Source organism: Ornithorhynchus anatinus, chromosome 5 (assembly GCF_004115215.2).
Source record: "Ornithorhynchus anatinus isolate Pmale09 chromosome 5, mOrnAna1.pri.v4, whole genome shotgun sequence".
Taxonomy (NCBI): domain Eukaryota; kingdom Metazoa; phylum Chordata; class Mammalia; order Monotremata; family Ornithorhynchidae; genus Ornithorhynchus; species Ornithorhynchus anatinus.
This window is the reverse complement of record NC_041732.1, coordinates 37,705,147-37,725,342: the sequence shown is the minus strand read 5'-3', so window position 1 is coordinate 37,725,342 and position 20,196 is coordinate 37,705,147. Positions and strand designations below refer to the sequence as shown.

The window sequence follows — 20,196 nt, the reverse complement described above, 5'->3', positions numbered from 1 at the left end:
TTGTGGCCTGGGAATATGTTTACCAACTCTGTTAAATTGGATTCTCCCAAGCACTTAGTACAGGGCTTTGCACAGAGTAAGCACTCAATAAATAGGATTGATTTATATTAATGACTGTCTCCCTCTCTGCCATTACCAGCTCTGTTGTATTGTACCCTCCCAAGTGCTTAGTACAGTGCTATGCACACAGTAAGTGCTCAGTCAATACCATTGATTGATAGGGAAGGTTGTAAGGTCCTGAAGGGCAAGGCTCACACGAGTCATCTACACTCACTGCCTAGAATTCCTTAACTCCCATTCTCTCCTGGACCCCCTTCAATCTGGCTTCCGTCCGCTCCACTCTACCAAGACTGCTCTCTCTAAGGTCACTCATGAACTCCTTCTTGCCAAATCCAATGGCTCCTACTCTATCCTAATCCTCCTTGTCCTCTCAGCTGCCTTTGACACTGTTGACCATCCCCTTCTCCTCTACACCTTATCTCACCTTGGCTTCACGGACTCCGTCCTCTCCTGGTTCTCCTCATTTCTCTGGCCGTTCATTCTCGGTCTCCTTTGCAGGCTCCTCCTCCTCCTCCCATCCTCTAACTGTTGGGGTTCCTCAAGGGTAAGTTCTTGGCCCTCTTCTGTTCTCCATCTACACTCACTCCCTTGGTGAACTCATTCGCTCTCACGGCTTCAACTATCATCTCTGTGCAGGTGACACACAGATCTACATCTCTGCCCCTGTCCTCTCCCCCTCCCTTCAGACTCATATCTCCTTCTGCCTCCAAGACGTCTCCACCTGGATGTCTGCCCGCCACCTAAAACTCAGCATGTCCAAAACTAAGCTCCTCATCTTCCCTCCCAAGCCCTGTCCTCTTCCTGACCTCCCTATCACTGTGGATGGTACGACCATCCTTCCCATCTCTCAGGCCCTCAACCTTGGTGTCATATTTGACTCGGCTCTCTCATTCACCCCACACATCCAATCCGTCACCAAAACCTGCCGGTCTCACCTTTATAATATCACCAAGATCTGCCCTTTCCTCTCCACCCAAATGGCTATCTTACTGGTACAGGCTCTCATAATATCTTGGCTGTATTATTGTGTCATTCTTCTCTCTGATCTCCCTTCCTCCTGTCTCTCCCTGCTCCAGTCTATTCTTCATTCCGCTGCCCGGCTCATCTTCCTGGGCATAAAACGCTCTGGATATGTCACTCCCCTTCTTAAAAACCTCCAGTGGTTGCCTATCAACCTCTGCACGAAACAAAAACTTCTCACTCTAGGCTTCGAGGCTCTCCATCACCTTGCCCCCTCCTACCTCTCCTCCCTTCTCTCTTTCTATTTCCCACCCCGCACGCTCCACTCCTCTGCCGCCCACCTCCTGACCGTCCCCCGTTCTCGCCTATCCCGCCGTCGACCCCTGGGCCACATCCTCCTGCTGTCCTGGAATGCCCTCACTCCTCACCTCTGCCAAACTAATTATCTTCCCCTCTACAAAGCCCTACTTAGAGCTCACCTCCTCCAAGAGGCCTTCCCAGACTGAGCTCCCCCCTTTTTCCCTCTGCTCCCTCTGCTCCCCCTCTACCCCCCCTTCACCTCCCCTCAGCTAAGCCCTCTTTTCCCCTCTTTCCCTCTGCTCCTCCCCCTCTCCTTCCCCCCACCCTCAGCACTGTGCTCATCTGCTCAATTGTATATATTTTTATTACCCTATTTATTTTGTTAATGAGATATATATCACCTTGATTCTATTTATTGCTATTGTTTTTGTCTGTCTATCTGTCTCCCCAATTAGACTGTAAGCCCATCAATGGGCAGGGACTGTCTCTATCTGTTGCCAATTTGTACATTCCAAGCACTTAGTACAGTGTTCTGCACATAGTAAGCGTTCAATAAATACTATTGAATGAATGAATTCTACTGTACACTCCCAAATGCTTAGTATAGCATTCTGCACAGTATAAGCACTCCATAAATATCGCTGATTAATGAGTCTAATCAATGCCATCTTGTGCTGTCTCCTGCTCAGTGGAAGAGGATACAGAATCCAACCCAGAGATGACGTGCTCTTTGTCAGTAGGAGATGACCTGGTATGGTATTCTTTCTGGTGACTCCAGGCTGCATGGAAAGGCAGGGAAATTCCTTCTCTCTTCTTTTCTTGCGTGGTGGGGAATGAGGGGAAGTTCCTTGTTTGGCACTTTACATCCTTCACCCCCCCATGTTTATGAAAGGAATAGGGAAACTTCTACGCCACCCCCTTCCTCCTAATTGTTTCATCTGTAATCCCTCCCCAGGATACAGACTAGTAGTGCCAGATTTTTCCAGTGTTTCATCATGAACTGCTCAGTGAAGAAACAACTCTCCCCCAGCCTTGGTTTAATAATAATGTTGGTATTTGTTAAGTGCTTACTAAGTGGAGAGCACTGTTCTAAGTGCTGGGGTAGATACAGAGTAATCAGATTGTCCCACATGAGGCTCACAGTCATAATCCCCATTTTACAGATGAGGTAACTGAGGCACAGAGAAGTTAAGTGATTGTCCACAGTCACACAGCTGACTAGTGGCAGAGCCAGGAGTTGAACCCATGACCTCCTACTCCCCAGCCCGTGCTCTTTCCACTGAGCAACGCTGCTGTTTCTTCTCTCCCATCGGGGTCTTCTCTTCCTGAGTGCTCAAGCTGTCGGCTTGAATGGGGAGAGGAAATGGGATTGTGTACGTGTGTGCGTTCATCCCTGTTTGTCACAGGATGGACCTTGTTGAAGACGTCACCAGCCCCAGCCACCCGACCGGAACATCGGCCCTGCCTCTCTCCATACGAACCCTTCAGTCTGGGTGGGCTTCCTCTTCACATCAAGGACCATTCCCCTACCCACTCCTGCTGTACAGGCCTTAGAGAGTGCAAGCCCTCTTGCACTTGGCACTTGCCTTGCACTTGGAATTTGTCTAAGCTGCTTCTCTATGACTATCTGGCTCCTGACCTTCAGCATGTAAGGACTCTGGGTCCCTGGGCCATAACATACCGCTCCTGCCTCCACCTTCTCTGATCCTGTGCCCTAATCCTGGAGAGAAGAGGAAGATAGCAGCAGTCAAAAGGGGCTGCCGCTCCATCACTGTGTCTGAGAGTTGGTGTTGATCTCTGGCATGTTCCTTCCCTTTCATTTTTGCTATATTCTGCACAATAAAGCAGTAGCTTTTACCTGTTTCCCAGTTTAAACCCATCTTTTTATTTTGCAATTCTCTGGTGCTTAATTTGTCCTGGAAGAGGGGTGAGGCACTGAATATAACACCTCTCCCGACCTCCTATGCCAAATGAACTTTCTCCCGCCCGAAAGCTATAGCTGGGGTGTAAGGAATGGAAGTTTTGCAACTTCCAGGCCCAAGTGTTGGGACAGTCTTCTAACCTGTAAACTCGTTATGGACAGGGAATATGTCTGTTTATTCTTATATTGGACTGTCCCAACTGCATAGAACAGTGCCTCGCACTCAGTAAATACGACGGACTGATTGCCTGACTGACTCAATCCCAGGACCAGAGCTCCTCTGAGCTCCTTGAGCTATCCAGAGCCCTGGTGAAATTTAAATCCTGAACTCCCCTCTGATGAGCCCCCTAATTTACTCCCTGCACATAGACTGAAGTTGATGCTGTGCTGTTTTATATTAATTCTTTATCTGAATTAAATTGGGAGGCTTCTGCTCAATTTTTGTCCTATCAGGGTTCTTGAAAGAGGGGAATTTTTCCTGTTCACTGTTGCTTCTCCATCCTTTACTACTCTTGGGAAATGGAATGTTCAAAAAAGCTTTTGTTTACTGCTGCCTAGGTGAATGGAGTTTTGGTGTTCAGTTGCCCTGGAAACCACATTTCTAATGAATCTGGCCAACTGATTTTGGGGGTGGGGTTGAGGGGTGAGGGGCAGATTTCTAGGTGGAAAAGGACAGGGTTGGCCTGGGGCTCACAATCAGGTCAGGCAGACAGCAGCAAGTGAAGCAGTGCCCTTTACTTGATCTGAAGTATGCCCACCCTCTCTGTCTTCCTGGATGTGCCCTCCGCCAATGTGGCAGAAGACAAATTGCTCAATGCCTATAACAAAGATGATAATCCAAACAAGGTTTACCTGTCCCACAGAGGTGAGTGTCTTGTGAAGTGAGTTACAGGGTCTCAGGGCAAAGTGTATCTTGAGTAGCTCATACAGAAAAGGGGACTGGGGGTGTATGAGGCTTCTGGGTCTCTTGTCTTTGGGAGCCAAGTCACCCAGGGAAGTTGTGGGGGGGAGGCTGTGAGGGGGAGAGGAATTGGGAACCCCCAGTGCTCCTCCCTTAATGTCCCATGTTAGTATGACTCTCGTCTCCTACCTCCTTGCCTTATCCTCAGCTCTCTTAACTATTTATCTTTTCCATCTTTTCTGTCTCACTGATTTGTTTATCCATTTGTGGTGTTCATATTTGCATTTTCTTTTGCCTATTGTCGATTTGTCTTCTTCCCTCACTTTGTCACCCTACTAGATTATAAACTTCTCAAGGGCAGGGACTATATCCACTTCTAAATGTTTTCCAAATGCCTGGTACAGTGCTTTACACACAGTAGTTGTTCAATAAATAATGAAAAAGACCAGGTTGTAGTCTCCCTCTAAGAGTCAGGGTAAGCCTCCTGTGGGCCAAGGGCTATTTGTGGTATTTGCTAAGTGCTTAGTATGTGTCAAGCACTGTTCTAAACACTGGGGTAGGTAGATACAGTTTAATCAGGTTGGGTACAATCCTGTTCCCACATGGGGCTCAGAGTCTTAATTCCCATTTTACAGATTGGGTAACTGAGGCCCAGAGAATTTAAGTGACTTGCCCAAGGTCACACAGCAGGCAAGTGGAGATTAGAACCCAGATCCTCTGACTTCCAGGCCAATGTTCTCTCCACTAGGCCTCGCTGCTTCTCATATTTCCAGATTCCTACCTCAGCCAAACGGCATGGCAGCAGAGACAAAAGAGAACTGAAGCCTTGGGTTCTTGTGACTATGTAGCTGGCTGCAGGGGATGTTTTGTCTCTGCCATCTGGTGATGGGGTGGTGGCAGGGGCTGGGGAGGGGATCAGTAACTGAGAGGGAGAAAGGACAACTTCCCCAACCCCTTGGTCGAGTGGTATTTCCCAGTGGGGTTGGCAGGATCTCTTGCTGCCTGTGGGGAGTCTCTCAGTGCGGGATGGTGGCAATCCCCTCCCCTTAGCCCACAGCTTGGCAACTAGTGGTCACTCTGGTTTGGGCCAGAGAGTAGTTGCTCCCAATCTCCCTCCCTCTCAGGGCCTAGCAAGAGGCCAGGGGCTGCCTAGGACTGGAGAGAGCAGCCTGGGTGAACTACTAACAGGGATGCCACAGCTCTGGATCCTGCAGCTGTGGGTGCTTCTCTGGCCAGAGAGTGCTCTCTGGAGCTCCCCTCACCCCTGCCTCTTACTCTGGACTTTGCTGAGATCTCCCTGGAGGGGATCTTTCCCTCATCTGGTTGGCACAGGACTCCAGGGAGGCTAAAGAGAGCAAATGTGGAAGCAGAGTACCTTGGCTTAGTGCATAGAGCACAGGCCTGGGAGTCAGAAGGATCTGGATTTTAATCCTGACTCCGCCACATGACTGCTGCATGACTTTAGGCAAGTCACTTCTCTTTGCCTCAGTTCTCTCATTTGTAAAATGGGGATAAGAATGTGAGCCCTATGTGGGGTAAGCAGCGTGGCTCAATGGAAAGAGCCCGGGCTTGGGAGTCAGAGGACGTGGGTTCTAATCCCGGATCTGCCACTTGTCTGCTGTGTGACTGTGGGCAAGCCACTTAACTTCTCTGTGCCTCAGTTACCTCATCTGTAAAATGGGGATTAAGACTGTGAGCCTCAGGGGGACAACCTGATTACCCGGTATCTACCTCAGCTCTTAGAACAGTGCTCTGCACATAGTAAGCACTTAACAAATACCAACATTATCATTTGTGGGACAGGGACTGTGTCTAAGCTGATTAACTTGTATCTACTGCAGTGTTTAGAACTTTGCTTGGCACATAGTAAGTGCTTAACAAATACCATAATTATTATTATTATCAGGGCTGCAGAAGCTCTAACTGTAGCTTTGGTTTGGGGCTTGGACAGGGTGGAGCCAGAAGCATCAGGAGCGGGGAGGAGCCTCCACCACCAAGTCCCACAAAGGTTGCACCTCTAGCCTGAGCTGGCTGTGGGGTCGGGGCTGTCTCTCCTTGAAATCTTCCTGTCAGCTTTCATCCCCTGCTTCCCCCATAGAGAAGCAGGGTGGGTCAGTGGAGAGAGCCTGGGCTTGGGAGTCAGAGGTCGTGGGTTCTAATCTCCCGGCTCCGCCGCTTGACAGGTGTGTGACTTCGGGCAAGTCACTTCACTTCTCTGGGCCTCAGTTACCTCATCTGTGAAATGGGGATTAAAACTGTGAGCCCCACGTGGGCCAACCTGATGACCTTGTATCCCCCCCTCCAGCGCCTAGAACAGTGCTTTGCAAATAGTAAGCGCTTAACAAATACTACTTTTATTATTCCTTACCATCTCCAGGCCTTGTATGTCTGGGCAGTCGGCTTGATCTGGCAGGGATTCCGGAGGGTTTAGAACTTTGTTGAGTTGGTGCCCTCCAGCGGACATCAGTGAAGGCAGTGGAAGGCAGTGTTTCTCCTCTGTCTTTCAGTCATGACCCAGTTGGGAGCCTCCCTTAACCTGACTCTCTGGATCACAGCCCCCTACCCTGCTTCCACATTCATCTTCCCCCATTACATTTCTTTTAATCACCAAAAACCCGACACTACATTTTTTTCAAGGTACCTGGCAAGCACTCACTTGGTGCCAGTTACTGTACTAATTGCTGGGGTAGATACAAAATAATCAGGTTGGACACAGTGCCTGTCCTAAATGGGGCTTACAGTTTAAGTAGGAGGAAGTAGGATTTAAACCCCATTTTACAGGTGAGGGGGACTGAGGCACAGAAAAGTGACTTGTGGCACAGAAAAGTGACTTGTCCAAGGTCACCCAGCAGCCAAATGGAAGAGCTGGGATTAGAGTGCAGGTCCTCTGACTCTCGGGCCTGTGCTCTCCCCACTGGGGCCATGCTGCTTCCCTGACTTGGTTAGGTACTCACTATGCAGAGACTACTAGGGAATTAAAAATATATCTGCTGAAACTACTCAGTTGAAGGTCAGGTTAGCATTTCTGGTACGTGATAAAGGTGACAGAAATGGGCTTCAGTCCTCATAATGCACCACCTATGACAAACAACTGACTTTTGTTTATGTATATGTCAGGCCTTAAATTGGACAGACTCGCATAGACCATTCTTGTTTAGTCTCACGTGTGCATAATTCATTCCCATGTAACTCATACCCTTTCACTGGCTTTGCCAAGTTTTTTTTAAAATTTTCTTCTTCTTTGTATTTATTGAGCTCTTATTGTGTGCAAAGCACTATACTAAGCATCTGAGAGAGTACAGTATAACAAAAACATGCATTCCTGCCCACAGCGAGCTCATAGTCTAGAGGTATTTTATGGCATTTTTTAAGCTCTTACTATATGCCAGGCACTGTTGTAACCTTTACTAGAAGTCAAACACTGTGCACTTCCACTAACATAAACTCTACTGTTTTTTACAAAGATTAGATGGAAATCTAAAATAGTTCCCATCATGAGGTTCCATGCTTCCACCGATGACCAGGAGGAGAGCTCAGTCGAGGCTATTCTCCCAAGTGTGTAGTACAGTACTCTGCACATAGTAAGAGCTCATTAAATAGGATTGACTGACTGAGCGGTGTTTCCTAGTGGGGTTAGGAACGGGTCTCCTGCTGCCTGCGAGGTTTTCCCAGAAGCAGGATGGGAGAGGCCCCCTCCCCTTAGCCTACAGCTTGGCAATTAGCAGTTACTCAGTTTTGGGTCAGGAGTGCCAGAGCTCACACTTATCTCTCCTTCCACAGCCTGCAAGACCAATGAGGGGCGGAATTGGATTTCACCAGTGGTACAAAAGACCCTCTTACAGCTTGTTTCTGACCCCACTCTCGACCATGAGTACCTGCCTACCTTAGGCCTCAAAGAGTTCAATCGCTTGACCACAGAATTGATCGTGGGCAGGAACAATCCAGCCATTTTGAGCAACAGGGTGAGAATACAATTTCCTCCTCTGAAACTTTACCCCGGGCTTCTTGGTGTGCTAATTTCATTCATTCATTCATTCAATCATGTTTATTGAGCTTACTGTGTGCAGAGCACTGAATAAGCATTTGGGAGAGAACAATATAAAATTTAAACGGCCACATTCCCTGCCCACAATTAACAGTCTAGATGGGGAGACAGATGTTAATATAAAGAAATTACAGATATGTACCTAAGTGCTGTGGGGCTGGGAGGAGGGATGAATAAAGGGAGCAAGTCAGGATGACACAGGAGGGAGTGGAAGAAGAGGAAAGGAGGGCTTAGTCAGGGAAGGCCTCTTGGAGGAGATGTGCCTTCAATAAGGCTTTGAAGTGAGGGGGAGAGTAATTGTCTGTAGGATTTGAGGAGGGAGGGCATTCCAGGCCAGAGCCAGGGCCTGCGCGAGGGTTGGGAGGCAAAATAGATGAGATCGAGGTAGAGTGAGAAGGTTAGCATTAGAGGAGCGAAGTGTGCGGGCTGGGTTGTAGGAGGAGAGTAGCAAGATGAGGTAGGAGGGGGCAAGGTGATCGAGTGCTTAAAAGCCAGTGGTGGTTTTTCTTGATGTGGAAGTGGATGGGCAACCAATGGAGTTTTTTGAGGAGTGAGGAAACGTTCTTAGAACAGTGTCCAGCGCTTAGAACAGTGCTTTGCACATAGTAAGCGCTTAACAAATGTCATTATTATTATTAATAGTATTATTATGTCCTGTATGTTTTTGAATAAAACTGGAGGGGGAATGGAGGGAGCAAGGAGGGTTATACGATACCTGTTTATCCCAAGTACCTGTCAGCCTCGTATTTTTCAATGGAATAACTCCCTTTCAAATGAAAGACTTTGGGTCATCTTTGCTACTTGTATTCCACCAAAAACAAAGCTGACTGTAAGTCAGCCTACTCAGTGACAACTAGCCAGACATGAAGGTCTCACTGGAGAAAGTCAGCTCACTTGTCATGGTCCCTTATCCCCGACACTTACTTCTCAGAATCTTGCTCGGAAGGAAAAAGGAACTGCTATGTCCCTTCTCCTTCTTGCAGTCCCAGACGTAGCACAGGATATATTTAACCTAGTCCAGACATAAGGTAAGAGAGGGGAAATTTCTGCTCTATTTAGGTGTCAGAAATAATCCCGGCTCTGCCACGTGTCTGTTGTGTGACCTTGGACAAGTCACTTAACTTCTCTGTGCCTCAATTACCTCATCAGTAAATTGGGGATGAAGATTAAATTGGGGATGAAGACTATGAGCCCCATGTGGGACAGGGACTATGTCCAACCTGTTTATCTTGCATCTTCCCTGGAGCTTAATACAGTGCCTGACGCATAGTAAGCGCTTAACTAATGTCATAGAAAATTATGTGTTTTTCTCCTGTTTTTGTTTATAGAAATGACTGCCTCAGAAAGTTGTAAAGGCTGAAAAGCTCACTAAATTCAGGAAGGATTGGGGTAAATGAATGGAGAAGAGGTCCATGATGGGTTATTGGAGAGAAAAACTAGAGCTATGGGAGAATTAGACTTAGTGATTTGATTGAGATTTTTTTCCTCTCCATGATGGTAGGCAGGTGCTGTGCAAACTGTGGGTGGCACAGGTGCCATCCGGCTTGGGGCAGAGTTCCTCAGTATGTGGCATCATGGCTCCCAGAAGGCCTACATTCCCTGGGCACAGTGGGGTAAGTATCATTCAGAGAGAAGACTGTGGCCCACAAGAAGAGGCCGATCCTCTGGGCAATCTTTCTTTCAATTCCTACCACCTCCTCCTGCCTATTTTGCCCTCTCACAAAGATTAGTAATGGGGCAGGACTTGTTTGCCTTCCCACAAGCCTTCAGGTCATCCCCAGAATCCCTGGCCAGGTCCCTTCCTCTGCTCAGCCTCTGAACTAATAATAATTAATAAATATTTTGGCATTTGTTAAGTGCCAGGCACTGTACTAAACACTGGGGTTGATACAAGCAAATCAGGTGGGATGCCGTCCTCTTTCCCACACTGGGGCTCACAGTCTCAACCCCCATTTTACAGATGAGGTCACTGAGGCACAGGAAAGTGAAGTGACTTGCCCAGGGTCACAGAGCAGACAAGTGGCAGAGCTGGGATTAAAACCCATGATCTTGTGACTCCTAGGCCCGTGTCCTATCTACTTTAATAATGTTGGTATTTGTTAAGCACTTACTATGTGCAGAGCACTGTTCTAAGCGCTGGGGTAGATACAGGGTAATCAGGTTGTCCCACGTGAGGCTCACAGTCTTAATTCCCATTTTACAGATGAGGTAACTGAGGCACAGAGAAGTGAAGTGACTTGCCCACAGTCACACAGCTGACAAGTGGCAGAGCCAGGATTCAAGCCCATGACCTCTGACTCCCAAGCCTGTGCTCTTTCCACTGAGCCATGCTGCTTCTCAATCCTTCTTCACTATGCCATGCTGTTTCCTACATGTTAATTGTAGGGGGTCTCCAGAGCGATTGCCCTGCTCCACCCCTGACTCTAGGGATTGGGGATTGGGCTGCTTCCATTCTAAAGGCATCTCCACTCTCCTTTATGCCATGGAGATGAAAGACTGTAAGCTCTAGTCCATAAGCTCGCTGCGGGCAGGGAACTTGTCTATTAACTCTCTTTTAATGCACTCTCCCAAGTGCATGTTATCATGCTCTGCACACAGTGACCGCTCAATAAATACCATTGATTGATCGATTGATTGAATTGGCTTGAGGCCTCTGTATGGTATTGCTTGGGGGTGGGGGATAACTTTATCCCCACAGATTTCCATGGGCACATCTTCCAGAGCTTGGGCTTCTCCTTGTGCCTATACTGCTACTGGGACTATGAAAGGATGCATCTGGACACCAGCAAGTTCATGGAAATTATGGAGGTAAGAGAAGCTTCCCAAGTTCTCACTCGACATCATGTAGCCCTATTTCCCTCTTCAGTTCTCTGGTCTCCCTTTCCCTTTTGTGACCCAATTCATATTCCATGTCTTTCCCCATTCTCCCAAGGTCCCTGGCTCATTCTTTCTCCTTCAAGCTCTAGGTTTCTCCCAAACTTGAATATCTCTGACCACCCCCCACGCCCGCAAACTCCTAGCCAGAACATGAGAGAATTCCCTGTACTCCCTACATTCTCCTAACCTAAGAACAACCTAGGATTGGGGTTAGGGGAGATGGTCAGAGGGGTCACTCTTATGCCGAACTCTCGCTGCAGAATGCTTTAGAAGACAGCATCTTTGTTTTGCACAACTCTGAAAGTATGGGGCTTACACAACAGCAATGGAAGACTGTAGCTGAACTGATGAAGGTGAGTCCAGTTCGACAGTTCCTTCTTCCCTTCTTCTTCCATTTTCCTGCCCACCAGCGCATTTCTATCCCTCAGTTCTCCTCTCCATCCCTGCAGCAGAAGCGGATTTTCCCATTCTTTGATGACCCCCATCAGGGATTCATCAGTGGAAATTTGGACCAAGACGTCTGGGCCGTACGTTATTTCGTGGACATGGGTTTTGAGATCTTCTGCTCCCAGACCTTCACCAAAAACTTTGGCTTATACGGTACAGGAGTGCCGGCACAAGCTGGCGGGGGGTGTGGGCGTTGCAGAAAAGGGAGAAAAAGTCAGGGAACACAGGGTCTGTGACATAAATAATGCTCAGAGGCCAGGGAGCCCAAGGAAGACCGGGACTTTAGAGCAGGAGGGTGGATTGATTGATAATGGTATTTATGGAACCCTTGTTATGACCTGAGCAATGGGTTGAGCGCGGGGGTTGGATAGAAATTAGCAGAGTTGGTAGGCACACTCCCTGCCCACAGTAGTCTTACGGTCTAGGTGTGTTTGTGTGTGTGTGGCTTTGTGTTGGGGGTGGAGGGTGGGATGGCTCATCAACTTCCAGTGACCCATTGTCTTCAAGGCCATCAGCATCCAACTCCTCTCCCTGCTTTTGCCTTCACCGTAGTTACTGTTCCGGGACTAGAAATAGCCCCAGTAGTGTCAGAAAGAGGAATGTGTGTGCGGACGTTGAAGACAGCAAATTCTGGCCTAAGGGTCTCCTGGTCTTTCAAATCCCCATTCCCCACCAGGCCCTTAATAATAATGATGGTATTTGTTCTACACGTACCATGTGCCAAGCACTGTTCTAAGTGCTGGGGTAGTTACAATGTAATCAGATTGTCCCACGTGGGGCTCACAATTATAATCCTCATTTTACAGATGAGGTAACTGAGGCAGCGAGAAGTGAAGTGACTTGCTCAAAATCACACAGCTGACAAGTGGCGCAGCAGGGATTAGAACACGTGACCTCTGACTCCCAAGCCTGCGCTCTTTCCACTAAGCCACACTGCTTCAGGGCCTCCTGCCTTAGGGCCTAGGAGCAGGGCCTGACAGTAGAAAGTATATGACAGCTGGGTCAGGTTCTTCCCTAGGACAGTGCCAGGCCAGCTTCCAAGTCAGTGACAACATCAGTCATACTAATCAACAGATGATTTTTACTTTTAAAAGTGTTTGAAGATTTTTTGCCCAGCAACAGAGAATTGCTGATCCTATGAGACCTCATATAGGCCTTTCTGAGTAGACTAGCTTAGATGTTTGTTCAACTCTTTCCTGCTTTCCCCCTCCAGGGGAAAAGCCAGAGGCCATCTTATGGCACCCTGCTCCCCCACGTGATCGCACCCGACTCTGGCCTCTTTTCCACACCTGGACATCATCATTATGTTATTAAATGCTTACTATGTTCCAAGCACAGGACTAGATACAAGATAATCAGATTGGCCACAATCCTGGTGTCACACAGGACTCACAATGTAGAGAGAGAGTGAATCAATCAATCAATCATATTTATCGAGTGCTTACTGGGTGCAGAGTACTGTACTAACTCACCGTGTGCAGAGCACTGGGTTAGGTGTTTATCAGAGTCCAGTATAACAGAGTTGGTAGACATGTTCCCTGCCCACAATGAATTTACAATGTAGAGGGAATCAGCTGTCTGCTAGGCCTATGGGCACTCACCTAACTGGAAAAATAATAATAATGGTACTTGTTAAGTGCTTACTATGTGCCAGGCACTGTACTAAGTGCTAGGGTGGATGCAAGATACCTCTCTGAAGGTAGAGAGCTAGTTAGGAAGGTTTCTGAAGTCCTTTTTAGCTCTACAATTCTTCCAGTTTATTTATCTCACCTTGGAGACACAGAATTCAAGGCCTGCATTAACTCCTCTGAGAACCTGGGTGGACTGACCAACTGAAGCAGTGTGGCTCCGTGGCAAGAGCTTGGGCTTGGGAGTCAGAGGTCGTGGGTTCTAATCCTCGCCTCCGCCACTTGTCTTCCAGGTGAACTTGGGCAAGTCACTTCACTTCTCTGGGCCTCAGTGACCTCGTCTGGAAAAATGGGGATTAAAAAAATGTGAGCCCCACGTGGGCAATCTGATGACCCTGTATCTACCATAGTGCTCAGCACATAGTAAGCACTTAACAAATACCATAATTATATGAGAAGCAGCGTAGCTCAGTGGAAAGAGCTTGGGCTTGGGAGTCAGAGGTCATGGGTTCTAATTCTGACCCCAGCGCTTGTCAGCTATGTGACATTGGGCAAGTCACTTAACTTCTCTGTGCCTCAGTTACCTCATCTGTAAAATGGGGAAGAAGACTGTGAGCCCTACATGGGACAACCTGATTACCTTGTATCTACCCCAACACTTAGAGCCGTGCTTGGCACATAGTAAGCACTTAGCAAATACCAACATTATTATTATTCCTATTATTATTATTTTTGTTACTCCAAAGCATGGTTTATTGGATGGAACACGCACCTGAGAATCAGAAGGACCTGGGTTCTAATCCCTCCTCTGCCACTTGTCTGCTGTGTAAACTTGGGCAAATCATTTAACTTCTCTGTGCCTCAGGTACCTCGTCTGTAAAAGGGCGATTAAGACTGTGAACCCCACGTGGGCCATGGATTGTGTCCAACCTGATTACCTTGTATCTACCATTACCTTCTATCTACCTCAGTGCTTAGAACAGTGCCTGGCATATAGTAAACACTTAACAAATACCACTTAAAAAAACTCCACCATCTCCATCAGAACTCGATTAGCTTCTCCAATAGTTGTGGCTACTCGCTTACTGTAAAGCTGGAGCTTCCTCACGGTCTCATGCCCACACGCCTGTCCTCAACATACTGCTGGGCCTAAAATGTCCCCATGTCCACAGCTCATCTGGGCCACACACTTGGGTTAGGGACCTGCAGCGGGATTCATTTATCTCCAAGGAGGTCCTGTCTTAGGAGGGAAGATTCTGGAAGCCAGGAGAGAAGGGATCCCCTTCCCGGGACCCGTGGACTAACTGTGCCTTTTCCACAGATGAGCGAGTGGGAAATTTGATTGTGGTGACGTTGAGCAGTCAGGTGATGCTCAAGATCCGCTCACAGCTGGAGGAGAGAGCCAAGTATCTGTGGAGCAGCCCCCCTGACCTGGGCGCTCGTATCATCACTACTGTACTCAACAACCCTGCCCTGCAAGCAGAGTGGTAAGAGAGAATGGAAGGAGTAGGCCCGAGTGGAGGAAGGGACTTATCATTATTGGGTTCCCACCCATGACCCCTCTCCAGCTTGACCTCTCTGCTTCTCTCCCAAGTGAGGATAATCAATCCGTCATATTTACAGAGCACTTATCGTGTGCAGAGCACTGTACTAAGTACTTGGGACAGTACGATGCAACAGATTTCACAGACATTTAAAGTACTCATTCACCTTGCCCCCTCCTACCTCACCTCACTATTCTCCTACTACAACCCAGCTCACACGGTTCACACCTCGCCCGTGTCCTGTCTCTGTCCTGGAATGCCCTCCCTCCTCATATCCGACAGAAGTTTACTCTCCCCTCTTTCAAAGCCTAATTCCACGTCTCCAAGAGGCCTTCCCTATTGAAGCCCTCCTTTCCTCTTCTCCCATTCCCTTCTGCATTACCCTGACTTGCTCCCTTTATTCATCACCCCCTCCCAGCCCCACATCACTTCTGTACATATCTGTAATTTATTTATTTATACTAATTTCTGTCTCCCCCTCTAGACTGTAAGCTCACTGTGGGCAGGGAATATGTCTAATTGTTGTAGTGTACTCTCCCAAGTGCTTAGTACAATGCTCTGCAAAAAGTAAGCACTCAATAAATAAATAGACTAAGCACGTCCCTCCCCACACCCTCCCCACTGTCCGCTGAATTTGGACAGTGATCCCGCAGGTCCCCACCACTGTCTACTGAATTTATAATGGGTACCTCTTGGAAAACAGCCCACCAGAACACACTGTCTGTTTACCCTTACTCCTGGTCCCCAGGGTAGCTTAAGGAAGACCCTCAGGTACCAGCCTTGGTAGATTGTTTCCAAGGCCTGGAAGTGATGACATCACCTGAGAAACAAGTAACCCCTCGACCCCGATCCCCTGACCCCTAAATGTTTTCTGCAGGAAGAATAGCCTGAAGGCCCTGGTGGAGACCATCATGTTGACCCGGGAGAAGTTGAAGGAGAAGCTGCGGCTCCTCGGCACCCCAGGGTCCTGGGAACACCTCACCTGCCACGAGGGCACCCATAGTCTTCTGGGGCTCAGCCGTGAGTAGCTGGGATAGGAGGGAAGGGAGACCTTCCAAGGTCTCTAATACCTTCATTTTATATAGTGCTTTCATTTCCAGAGCACGTTCCCATTACTTATCCCATATTTGCACTCATCATATCCCTGTGGGCTCGGGAAGGGTAGCTTCAAAAAGCTCATTTTGAAGCTGAGGAAACTGAGGCATAGAGAGGTACCACTTCCTCCTTCTGATCTGTTATTTTCCTTGAGAACCCAGATTTCTTCTCCACCCCAAATGTCTTTGTTTTTCCTTAAGAAAAGAGCTAAGAGCCTGGGAGTCCATTTTTTCTAGCAGCAGCAGTGACAGTAATATATCAAAGGTTCTCCTAAAGATGGAAAAGCATTTGGGTACCTCTCCAAGTACCTCACTCATCAGTAGTATTTATTGAGCGCTTACTGTTTATGGAGCACAGTCCCAAGCACTTAGGAGAGTACAATACAACAGAGATAGTAGATATGGTCCCTGCCCACAAGGAGCTTACACTCTAGAGAGAGAAACAGGCATCAATATAAATCAATAATTTATAATATACAAGTTATAAATATGTGCATAAATGCTGTGGGGTTGAATATAGGGTGACTATCAAATGCCCTAAGGTCACAGATTCAAGCGCTAGATGATGCAGAAGGGAGAGGGAGCTGGGGAAAAGAAAGCTTAACTGGGGAAGGCCTCCTGGAGTAGACGTGACCTTAATAATGCTTTGAAGGTGGGGAGAGTGGTGGTCTGGCATATCTGGAGGAAGAGGGAGTTCCTGGCCAGTGGAGGACATGAGAAAGGGGTCGGTGGTGAGACAGACGAGACTGGGGTGCAGTGAGTAAGCTGACGCTAGAGTAATGGAATGTGCGGGCTGGGCTGTAGTGGGAGATCCGTCAGGTGAGGAAGGAGGGGGCGAGCTGATTGAGTACTTTAAAGCCGATGGTAAGGAGTTTCTGTCTGATGCAGAGGTGGATGGGCAACCACTGGAGGATCTTGAGGAGAGGGGCTATCTGAACTATTCTTTGGCGAAGCCTAGCAGTGTTTAGTTCAGGCAGTGGCCCTGTACAGGACTCATCACCCATAAAGATGGGGGTGGAGAGCAGGGCTGTCAGCACTTTCTTTTTTTTAGGGGATTTTTCCATCAGAATCATCCCCCTGGGGAAAACATGAGGGAAATCCCCGAGAAACCACTTTATATCTCGTAAGAAATCTAAATCTCTTCCCTCCTCTTCCTCTCCTCCAACCGCCCCCACCCCCAGTCTTCTGATTTCCCAGCTACCCAGGGAGGCCCTGTTGAGGTACTGTGGCACTGTGAGGCACAATTTAGGGTCAAGAGAAAATAAAGATGCAAGTTTCCCTCCCCTCCATCCGGCCTGCTTGGTACATGCACACAGTCAGGGGTTGGGCGGTCGGGGGTGGGCGGTTGCAGACCTAGATTCCAACATCCTTTGTCTGTTCTAGTTGCCCAGATAGACTACTTAGTCAAGAAGAAACACATATACCTCCTAAGAAATGGGAAGGTCAACCTGACCTGCATCAACTCCCACAACCTGGACTATGTCTCCCAGAGCATCAACGAGGCTGTCCTCGCCTACCCACACAGTTCCTACCCTCGGTGTTCTTTCTCTTCCTGGGAGAAAGTGACTTAACCTACAATAAAGATCCATTTGCTCAAAACCAGGCCTGTATCTTTTTGGCTGCAGCTGCTGTCTCTTCACATAATATTTTCCCATCATGTCTATTTCTAACCTTAAACCTTCCTCCTCCTTCCCCTTTCCTTCTCTTTAAACTTAGAACTACATTTTTTTTAAACAGATGGAAAAAAAATAGTAAAAGCCAAAGAGGGTCCCAATATTACCTCGTGATCTCGGTATTAGAGCTAGGATTAGAACTCAGATCAGGTTAGACCCCTCTCCCTTCCTCCCACTTTGGGCGTTCTTGAGACTCATCACTTCTTTCCAGTGTCAGGGGGTGTAGAGGACTCAATCAAGCAGTGGCATTTATTGAGCACTTTCTGTATTTAGTTGGCAGTGGAGTGGGGATGCATTCTGTTATGAGTTTCTCTTATAAATAGGAGAAAAATCCATCCTTTCACAACACTCCATCATCATTAACAGTATTTATTTGAGTACTCTCTGGGTATACATCACTATACTAGACCCTTGGGCAACATTTAGAGGATGTTATAGCATAATAGATTTTTATCACTCTCCCAGGACTTATAACTGCAGGACAGTGGATTCCATTTTCCATTTTTATTACTATTCCTTTTTGCTTGTTGATTCTGGATTACCCTTATGCCCTGCCCTATGATCTCCAGGATCCCCTGGGAGCTCATGGATTGCCAATGCCTTAAAGAATAGCTGGCCCACCTCTAAGTCAGGGCAAAACTCTTATGGAGGGGTCGGGAGAGTCCCGGACTAAGTGAGATGGAGGTCATGGCCCAGTACTCTAGCCCCCCTGCTTCTTCTCCTCTCACTAGCACCCCTGGCTCAAGCCCTTTCAGCATGACCTAGTGGAAAGAGCACAGTCCTGGGAGTCAGAGGACTGGGTCATAATCCTGATTGTGCCACTTGTCTACTGTGTGACTTTGGGCAAGTCACTTAACTTCTCTGTGTCTCAGTTTCCTCCGCTGTAAAATGGGGATTGAATCCTATTCCCTCCTTTTTAAACTGTGAGCCCCAGGCACTGTAACCAACCTGATTACCTTGTATCTATCCCTATGTTAAGCACAGTGTTTGGCTCACAGTAGGTGCTTAACAAGTACCATTAAAAGAAAAAAAGGGCTCCAGGAATTTGTACATGAATCACTACTGGCAGGAAATAAATGGGTCAACCCCACAGTCACTTCCTGGATTTGCAGGCTGAGAGGAGGGGGGGTCTCCTTGCTTCCATGGTGGAGGGATGACTCCCCAAGTCCTGATTACAGTGCCCCATCCCATCACTGAGTCTCTTGTTTCAGCCCGGGAGCTGGGGCTCTGCCTGCCTCCCGGCAGCAGCGTGGGATCAATTAACCAAAGATATTTATTTACTGCTTACTGCGTGCAGACCGTTGTACTAAACACTTAGTAGAGTACAATACGGCAGAGTTGGTGGACGTGATCCCTGCCCACGAGGAACTTTTAGTCTAGAGAGGGAGACAGACATTAGTATAAATAAAATATGGATTTGTACATAAGTGCTATAGGGCTGAGGGTGGGGTGAATATCAAGTGCAGAGGTGACACAGAAGGGAGAGGGAGTAGGGAAAAAGGGGGTTTAATTGGGGGAAGGCCTCGGGGAGGGATCCTGTTGGAAGTTCCGTTTTGCTTTGCTGTCTGCCTCCCCCGATTAGACTGTGAGCCCATCACTGGGCAGGGGTTGTCTCTATCTGCTGCCAAATTGTATATTCCAAGTGCTTAGTATAGTGCTCTGCACAGAGTAAGTGCTCAATAAATACTATTGAATGAATGAATGAAAGGGGCAGGTCCCCCTGGTTGCGCTTTGGTTGGGACTGTCTCCTCTCGCAGCTGCAGGCTCTTTGCTCCTGCCGAGGCACTTCATCATCAGTGGTATTTATTGAGCGCTTACTGTATGCAGAGCGTTGTACTAAAGGCTTGCTCAATACATCAGAGTCGGTTGACAGGTTCCCTAGGTAGGTAGGCACCCCGTGGGTCTGGGGCGAGGGCCGCAAGAATCTGAGATATATAAATATAAGGTGGTCCTGTGTCCGAGTGTCCCAACTTCACCCTGATGATGGTTGACCCCCAAGGCTCTCCGATGCGCCCCGTGGCACTCGGGCTGGGCGCAGGGCGCAGCCGCGGCCGCCAGGGGGAGCCGACGGGTCCTGCCGCGGCGCCTCATTCATTCAATCCTATTTATTGAGCGCTCACTGGGTGCAGAGCCCTGTTCTAAGCGCTTGGGAAAGTACAATTCGGCAATAAAAAGAGACAATCCCCGCCCACACCGGGCTTCATTCATTCATTCATTCATTCATTCATTCATTCATTCATTCATTCATTCATTCATTCGTATTTGTTGAGCGCTTACTGTGTGCAGAGCCCTGTACTGAGCGCTTGAGAAAGTACAATTCAGCAATAAAGAGGGACAATCCCGGCCCACACCAGGCTTCATTCATTCATTCAATCGTATTTGTTGAGCGCTTACTGTGTGTAGAGCACTGTACTAAGCGCTTGGAAAGTACAACTGGGAAAGCAGCATGGCTCAGTGGAAAGAGCACGGGCTTAGGAGTCAGAGGTCATGGTTTCTAATCCCGGCTCCGCCACCTGTCAGCTGTGTGACTTTGGGCAAGTCACTTCACTTCTCGTTGCCTCAGTTCCCTCATCTGTAAAATGGGGATGAAGACTGTGAGCCTCACGTGGGACAACTTGATTACCCTGTATCTACCCCAGCGCTTAGAAAAGTGCTTGGCACTTAGTGCTTAACAAATACCAACATTGTTATTATTATTATTACAATTCAGCACTGCAGAGAGACAATTCCTGCCCACACCGGCTTT

At 48.0% G+C, this 20,196-nt stretch overlaps 1 protein-coding gene across 3 annotated transcripts; it reads left to right on the top strand.

Annotated features, from left to right (window-relative positions):
* Nucleotides 1–3,863: 3,863 nt before the first annotated feature.
* On the top strand, nucleotides 3,864–17,376 carry GOT1L1 (glutamic-oxaloacetic transaminase 1 like 1). 3 transcript variants are annotated; one of them, XM_029064675.2, is made up of 9 exons: nucleotides 3,864–4,106; nucleotides 7,923–8,104; nucleotides 9,689–9,800; nucleotides 10,886–10,995; nucleotides 11,325–11,417; nucleotides 11,517–11,664; nucleotides 14,461–14,626; nucleotides 15,561–15,703; nucleotides 17,161–17,376. In XM_029064675.2, exons 1-9 carry the CDS (start codon nucleotides 3,992–3,994, stop codon nucleotides 17,346–17,348), a joined length of 1,257 nt encoding a protein of 418 aa, XP_028920508.1. In that variant the 5' UTR covers nucleotides 3,864–3,991; the 3' UTR covers nucleotides 17,349–17,376. The 3 variants fall into 3 exon arrangements, with proteins under 3 accessions (XP_028920508.1, XP_039767944.1, XP_028920507.1); XM_039912010.1 differs by having other exon boundaries at nucleotides 11,493–11,664; XM_029064674.2 differs by having other exon boundaries at nucleotides 3,866–4,106; nucleotides 11,514–11,664.
* The last annotated feature ends 2,820 nt before the right edge of the window (nucleotides 17,377–20,196 follow it).